The 20,701-nt window shown below is 40.9% G+C and overlaps 1 protein-coding gene across 10 annotated transcripts in view; it reads right to left on the minus strand.

Moving 5' to 3' along the window:
* Positions 1 to 20,701, minus strand: part of TENM4 (teneurin transmembrane protein 4) — a 589,980-nt gene that overhangs the window by 114,845 nt on the left and 454,434 nt on the right. For all 10 annotated transcript variants that reach the window (XM_063148730.1, XM_063148734.1, XM_063148732.1 and 7 more), the window contains one exon: positions 5,389 to 5,574. In XM_063148730.1, coding sequence (XP_063004800.1) covers positions 5,389 to 5,574 — 186 coding nt within the window. The remainder of the gene's footprint in view (positions 1 to 5,388; positions 5,575 to 20,701) is intronic.

Here is a 20,701-nt window from a genome sequence, read left to right on the forward strand (position 1 = left end):
TTGTTTCAGGCTCGTTCAGGCAGACTGTCTTCTGGGGAGGTCATGGCCCTTGCAGAAATTATTTTTCCATCCTGTGAATGTAATGGATCTGTACAGGAACCAAGTGGAGAGGGCTGGGAGAGCTCACCCAGTGCGGGGCAGTTATGAGGCTTGGCAAAGAGGTGAATTAATCATGTTGATGTGGGGGGAGCGATGCAGGAAGCACAGCATCACCATCTGCCTGGATGGTGGCTGAAGCCCAGGTATCTATGTCCTGAATTTTGACATCCCCAGCAGCCCAACCTCTTAGCTCATTTTGCAGCTCATGGCAGTGAAGGTAGTTGTCAATGCCAACCATGTGTCAGTTATGTATCAATGTTTTCTTGTAATTTGAAAAACAATGGGGTTTCCTACAGGAGCAGCAGGAATCTTTCTTTTCTAAACCCATACAGGCTATACTTCTGCCACTAAAATATCATCTTATTCCCTACAGACACTCCTTTGGAAACCCTGTGGGCATGCGGGACATGCTGAGAAATTATGCAGGAGTTTAGAAGAAAAGCTACTTTTCTAAGGAGTCCTCTGCACTGAAAGGCACCACCACACTCAGCTCCATGTCACCACCCTACTTCCTGGAAGCCACTTTAGAACTGCTAGGGAGGAGCTCCTGTGGCCATTTTTCAGTGTGAAAGCCTCCTTGTTTTACAGCCTGAGCTGACTTGACTTAGTTTGCTTTGTCTGAAACACAATGGGAATGATAACAAGTACTTCTCTTGGCTTGCAGAGAGGGAGGGAAAGAACAGAAGTGAGAGCTGCTGCAGGCAGGTCCTTGAGAAGGACTTGTTTCCCACTATGCTCTCCTTCTTCATTTCCCAAATATTCTTTTTCCCTTTATCTTTCCTATGAGGTGAAGTGGACATAGCCTCAGGGAAATCACTGGAGTTAAACTGAGATCACACAAATGTGAAAGAGAGGAGAAAGTAAACATCCATTGGTGAACCAGGGACAGCATGTGAAGTTTATGCTACAGGGTCAGGGAAAACACTGTCTTTGAAGTTAATCTGTGCTTAATATTTACTGGCAAATATGCTGCCAAACTATTTAAGGCCAGATTACCTTCAGATTGGTTCAAGATCATGTCAGAACAAAGCAGCAAGTGCGTATTTTCCACTGACTGCTATAACCATGGTCTTCTCTTGCCCAAAGGTACCCATCTCACCCAGGCAGGGAAGTGAGTGCCAGGGGGTAAAACACAGCTCAGCTTCTGCTGCGGATGCACTTGAGCACTGACTGTTGGGCAGCGGGTAGAATCATAGAATCATAGAGCTGGAAAAGACCTCTAAGATCATCAAGTGCAACCACTAAACTCTGTCCCTAAGCACCACATCTACGAGATGGCAAGAACCTTCCCCAGACACTGGGAGGCTTATTTTTGTCTTGGGCCATGCATGGACTGTGTTGCTTTATGGATTAAAAGGGCACAAGTGATGTGTTAAAAAGCTGGGGGAAAAGAGACCAGGATCCACCTGTAATGTGCCCTGTCTGGATTCCAGCTGCTCCAGCAGAAACGGCGAGGCACTGATTACAACCTAAGCTATTCAGAACATGTGTGATTATTTATGGAAGAAGACTGATGAAAGGCAAACTTAAAGGGGCAGATTTCTCAAAAATCAGAGTTTTGCTATGTAAAACAAACCCCAGGCTGATGGCGCCATAAGCAGAGGCTGGCGTGGGACAGGCTGTCTGCCTGTCTGTCTGGGCATTGTTATTGCATCCATCACCCGTGCGTGCCAGGACCAGATTTCCGAAAGGAGTTAAACATGTGGCTTTTGCAGAGATCAATGGGGATTAGGCACTGAGGTGCTTTGAAATCCTGCTAGGTAGGCTGTGGAGTGTTTGGAGAGCTAGCTGCTGGTCCCTCAGGTCTCCAGAGACTCTGGAGTATTTAGCTGCAGCAACTGAACTTCCAGAGATGGCTTTGGTCTTGTGTCCAGGCTGTTCAAGGATAGTGAATATCCCAACTCCACCATGCAGGGAAGCCCCCTGTATGAAATCATACAAGCTGGAGAGGGAGTTTTCACAAAGGCTTATAATCATAGGACAGAAGAGAACAGCCTTTAGCTGAAGGAGGACAGGTTTACATTGGGTATTTGGAAGAAATTTTTTTACATTTAAGGGTGGTGAGGCACCGGCACAGGTTGCCCAGAGAAATGTAGATTCCTCATTCCTGAAGTTTTCATGACAACATTGAATGGGGCTTGGAGCAACCTGGTCAAGCAAAAGGTTCCCTATCCATGTCAGTGGGGTTGGAACTAAATGATCTTAAAGGTCCAAACAATTTTTTGATTCTATGACTCTTAAACCCAGGAAATTTTCTGTGCTGCTTTCTGTGAGGCAAACCCTTAGAGCAGCCTACTAGAGAGCTGAGCTGTAATTTGGTCTTTCAGAGCTCACAGTAAGAGGGTTTATTTCATCTTTAAACTCAATGCTCCTAAAACCCACCGTGCTTCCTGGATGTAGTTTGGGCCAGAACAGAAGAAACTTGAATTCCTGCAATGTCTCTAACTAGAGATGAATTAGGAACATGCTGGAGAACCCATCACGGGAGTCTGGCACTGATGTTGTTGTCACAATGCGTTTTGTTCCTTCCAGAAAATGACTGAACCCTTCTGCTGGGTTTCAGGATTCCTGCAGTTAGATAATCAATTTTCTGCTCTATTCCCCTGCACTAAGTCTGCTGAATTGGGATGATGAATGCAAGCTTCGGCATCAATTTCCTAGTTGGGAATTAACTGGAGTTACTCTAATGAAATCCCTGAATGTGAGCAATCAAGATAGTACATTTAGTGACACAATTCTTTGTAGGAGCAAACAAAATTAATCCACTGGGATCAGAATACCTTAAACACCATAAGGAAGAGCCTCCTATGACCTACAAAACAAAAGGATGTCTTACTCTCACACATGCTCGACAGGAAATGGAAGAAGTGTCCCCTACTGGTACAGTCCATTTCTACCGTGTTACCTGCACACACGGCAATACTGGTCAAGCATCACTTCAGCAATGGGGGTTTATGCTTGTCAGTGCTAAAGCAAACCGGGCCATGACACAGACATGTACGGAATTACCATCAACAGAACAATTTGCCATGCAGGGAAATTACACAAGGACAAGGGGAATGCTTTCCACGTACTTAATGTAATTCCAAGCCAATGTCCTTTCATTTGTGCCAACATAACTCCTGCTAAAACCATTCAATTTTCCTGGGTATTCACAACTTTGCCAAATCTCCTTTGCATTCTACACATTTATCAGTGAAATATTCTGTAGGAAATAGTGTTTACAGCTTCAGAGGCAGGAGACTATGTACAAATTTGTTTTTAAATCACCATGCAAGGAGATGAGGAGAGGGGAAAGTGAAAAGAAATAGAGTTGCTCCAGGATGTTATGTATCCAAGAATGATTCCTAAACCAAGGCAGACTGCAACAGGAAGGTAGCAGCACATAAAATGAGAGTGTGCACCAGTAAAATCTCAATGCTGACTGCATTGCAGTGCTGGCCTTCCCCATGATAACATTTATACTTAGAGTGAGGAATACTACAAATAAATTTAATTACCATGAAAGATAAAAGCTTGTTGTTCGAAAACAGTCCAGGCATATCAGCTGTGTGGAGAATTATCATATACTGAACTAATGGCATTTTGATTTTACAGCAGAACTAATAAAATGGCACTAAGGGAATGAATCAGGCTTTTTTTTTGTCCTGCATAAATAAGTTCCATATAAAATTGTCCCCTGGATTTGGGGCCTTTTGGTGAATTTTTTTTTTTTACTCTCATGAATCTGTGCTGCTTTCCAAATCAAACTGCTTGAATAAAAGGCTGTAAAATAATATTATGGAAACAGGATTTCAATTAACACAAGACTGCTCTCTTTTCATTTTAAAGTCATTTAAGAAACGTGGGTTTTTCAGTCCTTTACTCAGGAAAATATATGAAAGCTGCTAGGGACATCAAAAAGACAGCAGAATGTAATGTCTAATGAGACAGAGGAAGTTTTAAAAGCAAGATATTTTTCATTAGGGGGATGCATGTGGAGACCTTAATGTGATAGGCTGACATTAGCATAAATAAATGATAAGTAGAATTGAGCCACAGATATGGTTTGCACCATTATCCTAATGCTGAAATCAAAATACTGAGATCAGGCTTCATTTCCTGTCTTTGCGTGTGCAAATGCACCTGGTGTTCAAGCAAGGGAAGTGATGCCTCATGTAACTAAGCTGCTAATCCACACAATAGCTATGCTGATATTTGCCCAGGTATTGCTAGTGGTTAGTCTTGATGAAGTGTGATTTTTAGTTATCATAACATAATGTAAGTAACATAGAGTTAAATTTTCCTTGTCTTTAAAAGAAGCTGATTAAAATAAAATGACTGGAGGAGAATTTTCATTCTGGAATGATTCTTTTAAAGTCAACTGAATTTTTTCAGGTCCACACTGGCATCGTTGAGAATAGAACTGGATTCACTAATTTAGTTTTCTATTAATATACAATAAAAGGTATCTGGAGAATTTAGGGCTACTGATTTAATAGCATGACTACGGAAGGGGAACTGAAGAGGCTAAATGCTTGACAATCAGAAAGAAGGAAGAAGGGAAAATGCATTAAGTAGTTAAGTGAGAGAAGGAAAAGGTGAAGCCAAGGCAGTTCATTAATGATGCTGCAAATTGCTTAATATGAGAACTGAAGCTCTTCGCATGATTTAGGCATATTGTTGGCTTCTTATTAATAATAACATCCATAATAAGAGACATGACAGAGAGAGCTTATGAGTAGTGCCAGTACATGAGGAATACAGAAGCAAAGTGAGAGGGAAGTGAAATGGTTAGAAAGGTAGCAGAACAGACAAGGGATAAGCAAGACAGAGTTAAATACCAGCCAGAAATCATCTGTCTGCAGTTTCCTCTTTTATACTGGCAAGCAAAGTGACAGTGCAAATAATGTAGCAAATAAAAGGAAAGAAAATTTAAAATCAGATGCATGTTTCTAAAAATGCTGTCACCAGAGTACAGAGGAGTCTTGGAGGCCAGAGAAAGACTCTCAAGAGAGGTAAAATGGGATGTTTCAAAAAAAGCTTCTAGCTGACATTTAAAGGCTTGTCAAACACCACATAGGTGTACTTCACGTCTGATAATAAAAAATATACATAGCCATGTCACCAACAAATGAAAGGACATATTGTCTTGTTCCCACATGAAAATGTATGATGTCAGAATTTGAAATCCAAGAACAAAGGTGCTCATGCTACACTAGATCACACATATTCAATTAAGCATGCGCCTTTTCTCCTCCCTGATCATCAATAATTCTCTCAAAAGAGTTGGGTTTTCTTTCTCCCTACCAATGGTGCAGTGCTCTCCGTTCCAGCCCGGGCTGCATTCACACTTGCCGTCCCGGCAGGTCCCGTGCTCGTTGCAGCGTGGGTGACACGCTCGCTGATCACAGGCTGTGCCCATCCAGCCCTCCTCGCAGCGGCAGGTGCCTCCCACACAAATGCCATGTCCTCCGCAGTCCGCTGCACAAATCTCTGTGGGAGAGGAGACAACAGAGACGAGGGCATATGGGTGGAGAGAGAGAAGGGAGAGGGGGAAAATCCAGAGTGTTATTGTCAAGAAAAGCAGACACACTTCACTACCTCGCCTTACGGGGCAATGAAAGGAATTCCTAGAGCTCATAACGCTAATCCTTCCTGACAATAAGAATCTAATAAGTATATTACAAAAAAGAGATGGACATGGATTGCAAGGGTCTGCTGTGATTGATCTTCCTATTTGCTTTCTAATTCTCTTGCACTCCTTAAGCTTTTGTGACGCTCAAATCCAAAGGGGAAGGCTCTTCCAATAAGCAGAAAGGAAGTCACATTTAATTAAAATCTGGTTAAGTGTGGAAACAATAAGCTGATAAACTACTGATGCTAAAGTTAAGTGCTGGCAAAGTCTGTTTATGACTTCTTAAACCATGTTTTTGGGGATGGGATTCATTAAAATCTTTATTCTTTGTTGAAATTTAAGAAAGGATATTTCTATTTCTAACAAATCTGCACATCCTCTATGTCCTTATTCTCCTACTACCCATTAAAACTCACCTCTCAGACATTCAGAGTACAACTGTATCTTTTGTGAGCCACATGTACTGGAGCTGGTAGGATGGTGCTTGTTCCCAAGTCTTATCAGAGCTAATGGAAGCACAGTCACAGCTGGGTATTTTGGTACTTACCGCCAAAAAGCAAAGAGCTAAAGGACCTTGCCTTTTCAGGGATGATGGCCTTCCCAAACCTCCCTGAGCCCCAGCAGGCCTGAGGACATAGGCATAATATTTTTAATCAGCACTAGACTTTTGTCTAAAACCTGGCATAACCTTGGCATGAATTTGGGAAACGTTTTTATCTACATTGTATTTGTCTGGCAAAACAGAGACTTGGTGGAGAAGAGATGCCCATGCATACAGTGTTAAAGCGCCTGTTACCACCATTACTACACAGGATTGATTTCAAGGAAAAAACCAAAACCCAAATACTGATGCAGTGCAGCACTGCAGATGAAATGAAATAAATCTATTTCTGCTCCAGACTCATTACTTGGCTGCTACTTTCCATCTTTCATAAGCCCTGACTATACTCTCCCTTCCTCAGCTGAAGGAGAAGCCATTCACAGTATTTCAGCCTATGAGGTCTTCTCTCTGACTTCTGCCTGGCACTTCTAAATTCCCAAATGTTTTGACCTCAAGCCTTCGGCTTCACTGAGCCATTTTATAGATTTTACAGGGTAAGGACACAGTTCCTTTTGGGGACATGGAGAAGTGAACAGAAGAAATGCTGAGCAGGGCTGGGTTGGAAGCACAGAAAGGGGTACGAGGGTACTCTGCAGTGCTCATTTTTTCTCTGTGTCACTGGCTGCATATAAAATATTCAAAACTACTCAGCCTGCATTAACATCACACCTGACTGAAATTCAGCCATACTTAAGTTGCTTTTAACCTTTTGCTAATGAATACCCCATTTACAGGACACTTGGGCTATTCAACAACTTTTGATATCCTCCTGATATAGGGCTGGAACACCCACTTCAGCTCCAGGAGGAAAGCTCCACCAGAGCAGACAGCTGTGAGGTCCTCAGCCCCTTATGATGAAAAGGATCAGAGAGTTCTTTGTAGAACGGTAATTTATGATAGGAACAACAGTAATGCCTTGCATGTCTAGAAAACACCTCATTTTTAAATGTGACATAAGAACAATATCTAGCTCTTGCTTCCCAAAAAGCTCAGGGTGGTGCAACAGTTTCCAGCAAAACTCCTTTTACAGCAGCATTGTGGATGTCTCCAAACCTCCACAAACATTTAGTCTTATAAGCTTAAGTCTGCTACTGAAAGAACTCTGGAGTTCAAATGGGCTAAAGACAGTCAGGAACTTGTCTGTATCATTTAGAATAAAACTTGCATAAGTATTTGGGTATCTTGGCTGCTTAAACAGAGCATGTGCACACACCACTTGCTGTTGAGATGTAACAGAACCTAATGTAGGATTTATTGGAAGCTAATAGAAATTGCACTATCAAACAATAAAGGCATGGCTGAGGAAGGGCTCGAGCTGCTGTCAGGAGTTTTTACTTTGCATCTGGCATTGAGAGACAGATTTTCACAGCTCCTAGCTGTGAGGGAGGTAATATCATACTACAGGACCCAATAAGAGCAGAAGGGATGGGCAATTATTGAAACCCATCCTTGCTGAAGGGCTGGAGTCCAGACACGTGTTTTCTACTTTTTTCCCCAACTGCCAGACAGCACTGCAATGGAGCGTGGGCTGGTCAGGGTGGTGATGAAAACACATGACCTGCAAGTTGGTTAATATAGTAGTAAAGATGTACTAAAAAAAAAAAAAAGTAAATTTAGTTCTCCTTGGCTGACCTGATAAACAAAGTCTAGGGGAGGATAAAGGAAACAGCAGATTGAAAATCAAAAGCTAGATTTAAGCTGCTAAAATTTCAGCAAGCTGACAAGAAATACATTGAGAAAATACAAGGTCTGAGAGTACTGGTATTTAAGCCCGAACTCCAAAAATTACTATTGTAGCCTCTGGTGCTTTCCAGCACATTTTTATCATAGGGCTACTCTAGTTAGACTGCAATCCCTTCTCTGGTTATTAGTTCACATTCTTTATACATAAGCGTTGAGCTTGGATCTCAGAATATCAAATAAGAAGTAATTTTTTCTTCCTCCCAGTTTACCAAGCAATCCAGAGGATGCCAGCTTGGCCACTTCACACCTTCATTATATCCTATTCTTCCTCTTTGTAAAAAATTCTTCCTTATATCTAGTCTAAATCTACCCTCTTTTAGTTTAAAACAATTATCCCTCTTCTTATCACTATAGGCACTATTAAAATGTCTGTCCCTATCATTCTTATAAGCCCCTTTAAAGTAGTGAAAAGGCCACAATAAAGTCTCCCCAGAGCCTTCTATCCCCCAAGCTGAATAACGCCAACTATCTCAGTCTGTCCCCATAGCAGAGGTTCCTCAGGCCTCTTATTATCTTTGGCTTCCTCTAGACTTGCTCAAACAGGTCCATATCCTTCTTGTGTTGGAGACCCCCACAGCTGGGTGGGTCCCAGAGCTGGATGCAGCACTCCAGGTGGGGTCTCACAGGAGTGGAGGGGCAGAATCCCCTTCCTCACCCTGCTGGCCACATGGCTTTGGATGCAGCCCAGGGCACTACTGCTTTCCTGGGCCGTGAGAGCACATGACCAGGTCATGTCCAGCTTTTCGTCCATCCCAAAGTCCTTGTCCTCAGGCTGCTCTCAATCCCTCACCCCCAAGCCTGTATGGATACCAAGGGCTCCCCTGACTCAGGTGCAGCACCTTTCAGATAAAGTAACCAAGGCATAAGGAAGGAAAGTGATGGATCCACAGGAAAATGTGAACTCTGAGACAGGCTCATGAACACTCTGAAGTCCCAATATGCAGTCTTGTGTCCTACAGCTAAGATGGAAACATCAGATGTCTACAGATTGGTGGTGGAGGAAAAAAACCCAGAGATAATGGGAATAGTGACAGTCAGAAGCCTTCCTGGAGTTATTTAAAGGTGTCAAACTAGGATAATGGAGTGCATTGAAAAATGGTGAAGAGAGAAAAAAAAATCATGTTCTGAAAAGCAGAGTCTCTGTGCAGTCATTCCTATGAAAAAGGGTGGAAAACCCCCTGGGACATTTACATCTTGACTGAAATATTTCTCAGAAAACATGCTGCCAAGGAACAGTCTTGCACACGTGGGCCAGGGATATGCACTGCATGGTATAAACAAATAGATCTTTAGGCTAACCCAGAAAGGGAATGCTGAGAACATTTTGGGTTTCATCTCCCACCCAGCTGAGACCCCAGCCAAACCACCACCCATGCACACAGAAGTGTGCAGGTTCCAGGCTATGAATGTGTAATTCATATATATTGGATATATGAGGTGGTTTGGACTCCCAGGCCCCAAGGGCTGTCATATAGACTCTCAGCTGTGAAAAACACTTGTGAAACAAACTACTTAGGACAGTCTCCCTAAAATGTAGATTAATTACTTCTGACAGGGAACCAGGAGTCAGGAACTCTCAAAACTAAATCTTCCACTTAGTGCCAGTTTAAAGATAGATGGGTATCCTACAATTTAAACAGCTTTACAACACACAACCTGCTACATGCCCTGGACCTTTAAAACACAGCCCTCTTAAATGCTCACAGGTTTCTAATGAGTGATTAAATAGTCAGAATAGATTTTACTTTTCTTGTGATTCACTAAGAAATGATCAAAATGGATTTCATATTAAGCTTCCACTTAAATACATGTCGTTTTGGACAGAAAAAGACAGCTAAGGCTGTTTTACAGAAAAGGGCAGGTGAATAGTTTCTTTGTCGTTCAGTCCGAGGGACAGAATTTGTCACCTCTGTTCTTATTACAAACTGCATTTTTTGGTACATTTCCCAATTCTGTTGTTAAAATTAGAGGACATGATTAGCTACCATCTGAGCTGCATGAACAAATGAGAAGGAAAGCTTTTAATTCTCCTATTACAGTATTCTCAGACTGGCCAGCTGCACTATATTGCTCCTGCCTATTTAAGCTTAGTTAGAACGCTCTGCCTGCACATAAAAGACCTGCCTGTTAAATATTTTCACACCAGCTGTTCCCAAAAGGTGACTAAATATTTCCTTTCATCTTTAATCTCATCCAGTGTTTGTATGAACAGCTTAGCCACTCCTTATCCTTTCCTAGAGGTGCACTGTTTTACCTCATTTCACAGTGTAGCTCTCAAAGCTGTTTGTAGTTCCTTGAAGAGAGGGGATCCTCTGAGTCAACCTGGTGCCCAATTCTAAGAGCAAATACGAGGCTTAATGTCCTCAAAAAGCACAATCAAGCCAAGCACCTCTGTGAGAAACACCTGAACTTTGAGTATAACCCTATATTTGGCTCCTTTATGTACTCACCAGAGGGCATTGATGGATAGGAACTGATTAATGGATGCAAATTTTTTTTTAAGGAATCAAGTTCATATCAACATTCCCATGGGGGGTTTTGTCATGTTATTGTCTTGGAGTGATGTCTTACATTGCCTGAATCTCACCTCATGTTATGTCAGTCTTACCTGAAAAATTGAATTGAGCCTAAATGCCCTCTGTGGGTAAAGAAAGAAAGAGAGATAGTTCCAGAGGATGACTCACTTCAAACCTCTTTAATGGAGAATTTCTGGAGAAGACAGCACTCAAGGCATAGTTGAGCTTGGGGTGGTTCACCCAGAGGTCTCAGGTTATCAGAAACATTATTCTTTGGAAAGGATAATGGCATTCCAATACGACTCTGCTTATTTTTCATGCAAATAATCAAAAAAGAAATGTCTCCTCTTCAGTTCCAGGACCTGCTGTGTTTCATCACTGCTCATCCCCACCAGTAACCAGCCCATTACTGGGGCTCAGAGCAACCTGGTCTAGTGGAAGGTGCCTCTGCCCAAGGACAGGGGGTGGGAACTAACTGACCTTTAAAGACCCTTCCAAGCCAAACCATTTTGTGACTCTGTGAGCCCAGACTCAACTGCCTGCTGGCTAGTTTTTAGACAAATGGTTTTCCTTTATTTTTTTTCCCTCATTATCTCATGACTGGTGGAGGGACTTCCCTCTGGTCTGTCAAAACTGCCTCAGAATTCTTCAAGGCTCTCTTAAAAATCCCAGTCCATCTTGAATCCTACCCAAAATCTTGACAGTGGCTGCTGACGTGCCTTAACTTCTCCACAATGTGTTGAGGAAAACTGAAATGTAATTTTAGTCTGTCTCCATCAGACATGTCTCTCTCTATTGTTGTTCACTTAAAGTTTAAGAATCTCAACTATCTGAGGCTAAGATTATCCTTTATGTTCTGCATTTGCACTGTGCCAGGTATAATGAGGTCACAGTCCATTAACAGCACTTCAGAAGTTAGAATACTAAAGCAATTACTCCTACAAATAAAAAACTTGTACCTGTTTCTCTTTTTCTTTTCATATTCTGCTAAAAACTGGCATAAATCTGTCCCCTTAAGAACAAAAAGTCTGCTGTGTTGTCTTTGATATTTCAGAAGAAAGTGGGAAAAGAAAACCATCAAACACTAACCCAACAATGCAGTGCTTTGCTCAGGCCCTTTTTAATTGATGGAACAGACACAGGAGCCTCCAACACAGGAAATGGCATCATTCAGAATTTCACATTATTTTCACATTACATTAAAGACTGGTGTTGGGAAAGGGATAATGATGTTAATTTGTGCTTCATTTCTAGCAAATCCATTTTTACATGTTTACTCTGATCCCCCCACATATCCTCAAACTGGCTTGACAACAGTTTAAAGCTTTCCAGCTTAGAGAAGAGCAATGCAGATGAAAATTTTTATTTAGCATACATGTGATGCAGAATCAGAGATTTAGCTGGTTCTGACCTGTCTGCTAAATCCTTTAATAAATATAGATTTAGTGCTAAAATGTAAGATCAGGTGAAATTGCTCAGAGCTTCATGAAAACTGGGTCAGTTCCACTGACCTTCAATATATTAATAGAAAATTTAATAATTAAAATCTGCCGTAACTAGGATTTTCTCATTTCAAGTTGGCTCATTTGAGGTAATTTCCAACCTCAGACAGATTTTTTTTTCCAGAAAAGCACAAGAGAAAGGCAATGCACAGAGCTAAAAAGCTGAGTTTGGTGAGGAGCTAAGCCTTGTTTTCACAACCTGTTTTAGAAGGCAATTTATGGGGAATATCTGGGAAAAGCAAGAAATATATAGATGAAAAAACCAGAAGGTGTGTGATCAGCATGATTTAGATAGCAGTGAAGTGCTAAAGACATTCTTCATAACAAAACACATTTTGCAGTGTTATGAAACTCTCATTCCTGTGATTCGATAACTCTGTAGTGACATGAACTCCTGTGCTGTTACTGAAGAAGACATAAAGCACATTAGCTTTTAAAACCATCCTTTTTACAAATGTATAAGGAAAGGATCAAACTAAAGAGCAAGAAAAAACCTGAAAGAAGAGGTGTGGATTTTCTGTCACTGCCAGTAACTGATCTGTACCATGAAATCCTCTGAAAACCATCCTGGTTTAGTAGCAAACAGGGAATGATTGTGTAAGTTCTGCCCATGTCATTAATTGAGGGATGTATTTTTCCTTCAGAGATCATGTCCTGAAAGCAATGTCTGCATAATTTAATGCCTTTAAACAAATAATCTGTTTATCAATTTTTAAAGCATACATCAAATATTTAAATTTTACTAATGTAGAAATAATAACAATTATTTATGTCTATAAATATAAAACCTGTCCTTTTAGGAGTGCAATTAAACTTTTGGTACTTTGATGACTCTCCACTCCCCTCAAGGGCCTCAATGTGTTTTACACAGCTCAGTAAACTGAATGTAACTAAAAGGTAACAGCTATTTATTTTCTTTCCATGCATGAGGAAATCATGATTAAAGGATGCTCTCTAGAGACTGAAAATTAATCCACCAGCTTTGCTATCACCCCTCATCAGAAGAACACTGACCTTCAGCAATGGCTTTGAAATGCAACTTGGACACCTGAATTTTCACCTCCTGAACACAAAGCCCTGAGGAACATCCTAGAATGCCTGCACTGGAGAATGCATATCCTGCATTACAGAGTACCCTAACCAGGACATCTGAGTTGGTGTGAATGCTGATTCTTGCCAGCTCTGCAGGAGGACTGAGTACAGGTCTCCAATACATGTGCAGGTGGGAAAACTGCAACTCTGCACTTGTAGGAAAGACTGGCTATGACAATGGAGGTATAAACACAGAACAGAAGAGGAGAGAGATTTTTCACTCAAAGTGGTTGAGCTGTATTTAGGAGAAGGGTGGTGAAAATCCCTAATAAAAAATAGGACCCATCTCTGGCTCTGGCCCTCAACTAGACACAGAAGTTTAACCCCACTTCAGTTTTCTTCCCCCAGTTTTCTCCTGGTATTTAATTATTTGCTGGCATCAACAGCTTTGTGTTTAAATTAAAGGGTTCTGCAAAATCCCTTCAATGTCTCATTTCTCTCTGGTGATCCAAATCAGGAACCAGGGTGCCTCTGACATGCTTCACTTGGAGATGAATACACAGTCCACAGAGCAGCTCCTCACCTGGTGCTGAGCAGATCCAGGAGATGAGCCTGTAACTCCCCTGGAACTCACTCCATCTCCAAAATGAGTAATGAAGGGGCTTGGTACAGTAATATACTTAAACTGATGTATGTGTATCCTCCAATACTGAGCCTCTAACTCTAACCATACAGGATTGAGCACAATGGGATTCTTGGGAATTCTTGCCAGAAACAGTAACAGTAAGAACAGGAGCACAACAGACACAATTAGCTGCACAATGTACACTGGTACTGCTGGGATGTCTTTTAATAAAAGACACACTCACTTCGAAATGCAATTTCAGCTTGCTTCATATTTGCATAAAGGTCTTCCAGTTCCTGTCTGGAAAGTTGTAATTCTGTGTGATGAAATTCCATTAAATTACTGTGGTACTTTTTATCAAGTTCTACTTCCTACAGTATTTATACTCCATTTTCATCCTTCCCTTAAACAGTAAGGACTGACCATCACTTTCTGTCTGAAGTATCTCCTCTATGGCTGTGATTTACTTTCATACTAGTGTCAACCTTCCATTTATTTATTATTATGAACTCTTTTAAACTGTCTCTTGTTGTTGAACAGCAGGAGATGAAATGCCAGGTATTGTCAGGCTTCAGTCTTGGAGCCGAGATTTGTTGAATAAAAATAAATATCCCAAAGTGCAGGATTGTATTTTTCTCTTTGATGCTTAATTGAATCTCTATGCTTTCTGGGATGCGTTAAAGCTTCCCAGAAAAGAAACAATTTCTAATATATTAAATGAAGTTCCTAAGAAGGATTCTTCTCTGGGCTAATTTTAATTTCCTCTCTGTCCACAAGGAAGAGATAATTTGACAGCAGAAATGTGTTTTGCTCATGCTTAAAAAGAACTGATTTATTTTCCAATTCTGTACATTTTGGTTCTTCTAAAATAACTTAAACAGATCAGTCACCAGTGTATGTTGAAGTGATCACAAGCCAGATTTTCTTGGGATTCCCTTACTCAGAGCTCAGTCCCAATATGGATTCCTTTTTCTTCAGACAACACTTTTCCAAAGAACGTAAAAATTTTATTGTTATTCATCTTCTTCAAAAGGAGACACAGAACACGTATGAAACATGCAGAGCTGACATATCCAGAAGTTAGATGTCTGTCTATCCACACAAATCAGATGCAGCAGTAGCTGTTCCAGAAGGTCTCTGTTTGCTATGCTGTCCATATGCCTCAACACTGATCTGAAAGGATCAACTTTATTGAAAAGCAGCAGAGCTCTCTCCAAAGAGCTTTCTAACTTTCGTCTGTCAACATCATTAGAAAGTGCTCACTAGTGCAAATTGTGATGATAGTTTTTAGAGTACGAACACCTTGTAATTTGAAAGGGGGGAGAGAGAATATTGGATGCACTGATTTCAGTGCAACCACTTCAGACAGCTTATTAAATCATGGATTTCTGGCCTTTAGTAGATACCAATCCTCTACACGAAAGTTATTGGTCTTTTATTGTCTTTTTGTTATGTTATTCTGTTTTACTGACTCACAGACTTTTTTCCTTGTTACCTAATCTTGGACATTCTAACTGAGAATGATACATAGAATCATTTGGGTTGGAAGGGACATTAAAGACCAGCTCTTACTCCCTCCCCACCCTTGCCAAAGGGAGGGACACCTTCCAACAGAACAAGCTGTGCAAAGCTCCATCCAACCTGGCCTTGAACACCTTCAGGGATGAGGCACCACAGCTTCTCTGGGCAACCTAGTTCAGTGTCTCAAATATGATTTGATGAAGCTGAAAACATCCAATGAACTTTTGCAGGAACTCTGATTGTGATGAGCTCCAGCTGGCTTGGAGTGTAAGGTGACAGTCACAGGAGGTATCTACCAACAACAGCAGGGAATTGACTGAGCAGCATGGAATTGACTGAATGCCAGTGGAGAAGCCATGACATGGAACCTACAACCATCCTTGCTGAGCCATGAGTGGCTTTATCCAGCATAATCAAGGTAGATCATGGCAGAGACTGACTCTGCACAAGTATCACGCTGCTGATATTGCAGCAGTATCCTGGTTAAAAGTAGGAATAGTCAGCAGCAGAGGTCTAGACTCAAAAATTAAGAGGCTCCTCCTTTCAAAGGAGAAGAAGCCAAAATTTGGTCATCTGAGACTTAGTGATACAAATGATAAGTTCTGAGTGATACAAGCAAACATGCTAATTGCTCAGTCATCCTCAAAACCCGGTATTTTAACAGTACTCTGCTTTAAACATGGAATTTAGTATCTTGTGGTGTTGTGAAATTTTTCAAACTAGTCACATTAACATGAGCCCCACTGACTCCAGTACAACATTGCTGTTTTCAGGCAGAAAAGACTGCGACACAAAGCATAATTGATCCAAACAAAAGAACTTTTGAGCTCATGGTGTGAGTGCTGAGGTCACATTTGGAGATAGGGAAATATGTTGAACTGAAACTGGCATGCTGGGAATTAGCCCTAATTATTGTAGGAAACAAACAGGGGAAGGAATAGTCTTCCCACTGCCCTCTGTAGGGGTCCATAAATTTTCACTGATTACTGCTGATGCCAGAGAGAAGCTTTGCTCATCACAGAATGCCTAAGGTCAATAAGAACCAGGGACTGCTTGTTACATGACGGGACACACACTATTCTCAGCCTGAGACATGACTTAATCAGAGCAAATGCTTTGTGATCTAATGGTCACAGACAGACTGATGATATCATTGCTTCCACTGGTTTTGGCCAAGTCTGAAATGACAGCTAGAACACAGGTTTTCATTTCCTTCAATCTTCCCTTTGTCACTGTGTCTGATCAAGACTGCATGGACTGCTGCAGAGAAAGGGTTAAAAGTAAAATCCTAAACACATCCCAGAGCTGACAGAAGTTTGATGAATCTCTGATTGGCTAGGAAAATGTCCTAAAACAATTTCTCAGCTATCAGACTTAAAGTAGGAATTCATATTTGAAAGGTAAGTTATATTTTCTATCTTAGTGGGAGTTCTCTCCCTCCCTTTATTATGTCCCTTTCATCTGCTGAGCACAAAGATACTTGGACTCCTGAAGAATTGGACTCGCCACAAAAATAACTGCAGCCCATTTCAACTATTATCTTTTTTCCATCACATCAGGGTCTCCTTACACACATTTTTAATAAACAAAAGGAAAGGGAGTAAAAGGATATTCAAATGAAAGCCTCCCTGAATGCTTTTATTTCAAAGGTTTGGGCAGATCTTAGTTTTTTATTGCATTTTTAATAAAAAGCTTAGAAGCCTTTAAAGGCTAAGTTCCTCTTGGCAATGGGTAGCCTAAAATCTGTACTCACAAACTCAACTACATGAAAAAATTCATGTTTTTCACAATGATAGTTCTAATTAACACTGTTGATTCTCTAGATTCACTAGTTTCTTCACAATCCACAAAGCATCTATCTGCCAGGCAGAACCTGTGAGAACCTTGTGTGTGCACTGGGCTACACATATTTTTCCCTTTGAGAGAAAAGGTACTTCTCTCCATAAAAACTGGAGAAGATCACAAGTTCAGAAATCAGTATGCTAGGCTTCTGCAAGGCAGAGGATGAAATTCCTGCTGGTACAAAACATTTTCTAGCTTTCAATGACCATTAAAGGACCAAAGTAAGGCTTTCAGGGATGAGTCTGCAATTTAGGTATTGAGCCAGGAGAGATTGCAACGGTATCTTCTGAAGACCAGCCTTGAAGACACTGCGCTACCAAAGTTTCAATTGCCCCAGACTAAGGTTTCTCATAGGTCTGCCAGGGTAGTGAGATGAACAAGTAACAAGCTGAAGAAAGAGCATTCAAGGTGGCCTTTGATTACATAGCTGTGTCTGGTGACTTTTTCTTTAGTGATGAAGATGTTTATCAATTTCAGTTGTTGCATCCTGAGGTTTAGTTCTCTTTTTTTTCCTCATGCATTTTAAAGCTAAGAAAAAGACAAATCAGCAACTTCTTAGGCATTAAAAGCAGTCTTGGTCTGTAGTATGGTACAAGCCTCTACCACGTCAGAGTTGATGTTATATCCATCTTTTACAGAGACATTTTTACCCCTGAAGAAATGATTGTTTAAAGAAGACTTATATGAATGTTTTCTAAGGATGGATTTTTATCTTGGTGGCCTTGGGCATGGTAAGAAATTAACATGGGATTTTGTTTGCAAAAGTTGATACCAGTAAGCCCAAGGAAATAAAATTTTATCACAGATGTTTGGTTAGCCGTGGCACTGTTTGAACAACGGCATATGACATTGTGTGATAAAATGTATGAGAACTGCTTCTGTGACTGTGTGTGCATGTGTGTATGTGTGTGCAATAGTCTCCCGCACAATTCCTGGTGAAAAAAAGACAGTGCAATGTAAAGGTGCATCTACTTCAGCCTAACTCTTTAAAAGTTCATTCTTCATGGTCTCTTTATCTATTAACTGGAATAGAGAAAAGATGCCTGTTTCAATGAACTGTACCAACTTTGTGGTGGGAACTCTTGCATGCTACCTCAAAGACTGTCGCCATTGTTAATCTATACTATGAAATTGATACTAAAAAATTCAGCCATTACCATTAACTGATACAGGGTCTTAAATCTAATAATTGTTTGTGAATAACCTTCAATTGATCCATACTCCTGCAGAGTAAATAGGAGCTTTTCCACTGACTTCAATTCACTGTGCAATAATTTACAAGAATATAGCTTCCTGCAAGCAGAGACATGGATTCGCACACCATGCTAGTTTTATTTTAAATCCAACTTCTCAACCTGCTAAAGTAAGTAAAGTCATGGAAGATGGGTAAATACCTGGTCTTCTGCTACCCTGTGGCTACCCACACTATTTCCCCACTGTGCTTGGAGGACAAGTTTATCTAGGACTATCTGCCATATGTAGTTCTCCACAACCCTGCAGCAAAGATTGATGATTTGCATTTGCCTAAGGCAAATTTTAAATACCTAAATATTTGTGTGATCATAGACCTTCATAACAAAGTGCGTCAGTAAGTCCCTGGGAAGCAGCATTTCATCCCTGCCACAGTGGGGACAAAAGGGCATAAAGTCATAAAGCCAAATGGCATATCCTCAGAAAACCAGGTTAGCAGCAGAAGCGATGAGAGGAGCTATAATAGGACCAAAGTACTAGATTTCATGAGATATGGTCATGCAAGCTCAGCTTCAGTCTCTGGCCAGGCATGCTCTCTCAGTCTTTTCAAAATATGTAAGATATCATAACTTACTTCTTTACTGAGACGCAGCTTCCAGTTTCTAAGTCTTATTGTTAAATGTGCAGCCCATGACTTTAAGTCTCCACTGGCAATTTAGGACTACCACATACAAAGTACTACCCCTACTACTGCTTTTCTCCAGTGTATTTTTAAGGGTCTGAAGTACTGCCTGGATGTCAACTGTGCATAATCTGCATGAGTCATTATGAATGAGTGATGGAGAAGGGATCCTTATCTGCATGCAGGTCAATATACAACCACTGTCAACTGCCCAGAAAAAGTCAGTACACTTAAGACACAGAGAACATAATTTCTATTGCTGCTAAATATATTCAACTTTGCAATGATTTGAATGAATACTGTGCATGTAAAGATGTCAACTACCAAAGACAGAACAGTGTGAAAATCGCCGATGTAAATTTGAGGAGAGTGAAGGACAACACCAGATAACTTAATTCCTTTAATAATGATTTTGCATCCAAGCCTAATACTGTTTTGATGGGCCTGGGATTATACTGATGCATCAGTGAGATCCCTCTGGTAAATGGTGCACTCCCCCAATGCACAAGACATGACTCACCTATTCATTTCACTGCAGTCAGCAAACATGTCTTAAGGTATGTGGTGTGCTGCCTCTTGATTCACTAGAAATAGTTGGTCCAGTTTAAATAGGTCAAGAGTGAGACTATATCATACAGTAAGTTCTGTTTCACATTGCAGCACAGGCCATTTCCTTCCCACTACACTCAGACAACAGGAGGTTAAGAGACCTGCCCCCTAATGGCTTTATTAGTTGCCAGATACGGCTCATAAGAGGAGAAGGGAGATAGCCCCCAAAAGCCTGGGATGCAGACAATCTGTGATAGCAGACTGGAGGAATGGAGATAGGATAAGTGGTTCCTTAATTCCCTTTCCTTTACCAAGCATTGCCTTGGACTTTTCAGCTGAACTGGGTTATAAAGGCCTTTTTAAAATTTGCTTGTGCAACAGTACGAAGATGCAAAAGGGAAGTGATTTAATTATCCCATGGAGAAAACAAAATACCACTTTTATTGCTCAGTACAAGTTATCACTTGGAATTACTTCTGTACCTTTCTCTAAGATACTCTTTCTAGTATTTAGGAATCAGCCAAAAAAATGGTGTATATTGAGGGAAAAGTGATCTACAAACTGTCCCTTGTATGAAAGGGCGGAATATGTTTGAGAAGCATTTTCCCTGAATGACAATTCTGAGGTAGTATGGCAGCAGCCCTGTCTCAGCACGTCTTGGCAGTGGGCAGACACAGAAAGTAAAAAAACCCCAAACCATATTACTACTTCTTCCTACAGTGCAGTTCAGAATGGGAATCTCTCACAAGAGACTGAACTGGCACAGCTTGTCTATGAAGGCTAAGTGGAATGAAAAAAGATAATATAAACAGGAAATAGAAATCTCTGTAATATTATTGTTTTGTGAAAAGTGAGGGTTTTACCCAGTAATGTGTGTTCTCTAAGATTACCACTAAAGGCAGGTAAAATCTACCTACTTAGCTGAAAGATGCAGTCTAAGGTTCAAAGAGGCTCTAGTTTTACCTTCTACATATGACAATCCACAGACTTCAGCTACTGCTTCCATACTGCCTGATAACCTAAATGAATACAGCATACAGCACTGTACACAGGTGCTATTCTTAAATTCAAGGTGGTAAGAGCTGGAAAATCCACTGTGCCTGTTCATATTCTGGGTTTTCAGATCATTATGCTGTTTCCAGGGTATGCCTCTCCATGTGGTTTATCAAAGGGGCCGTCCT

Source organism: Melospiza melodia, chromosome 2, assembly GCF_035770615.1.
Source record: "Melospiza melodia melodia isolate bMelMel2 chromosome 2, bMelMel2.pri, whole genome shotgun sequence".
Lineage (NCBI taxonomy): Eukaryota > Metazoa > Chordata > Aves > Passeriformes > Passerellidae > Melospiza > Melospiza melodia.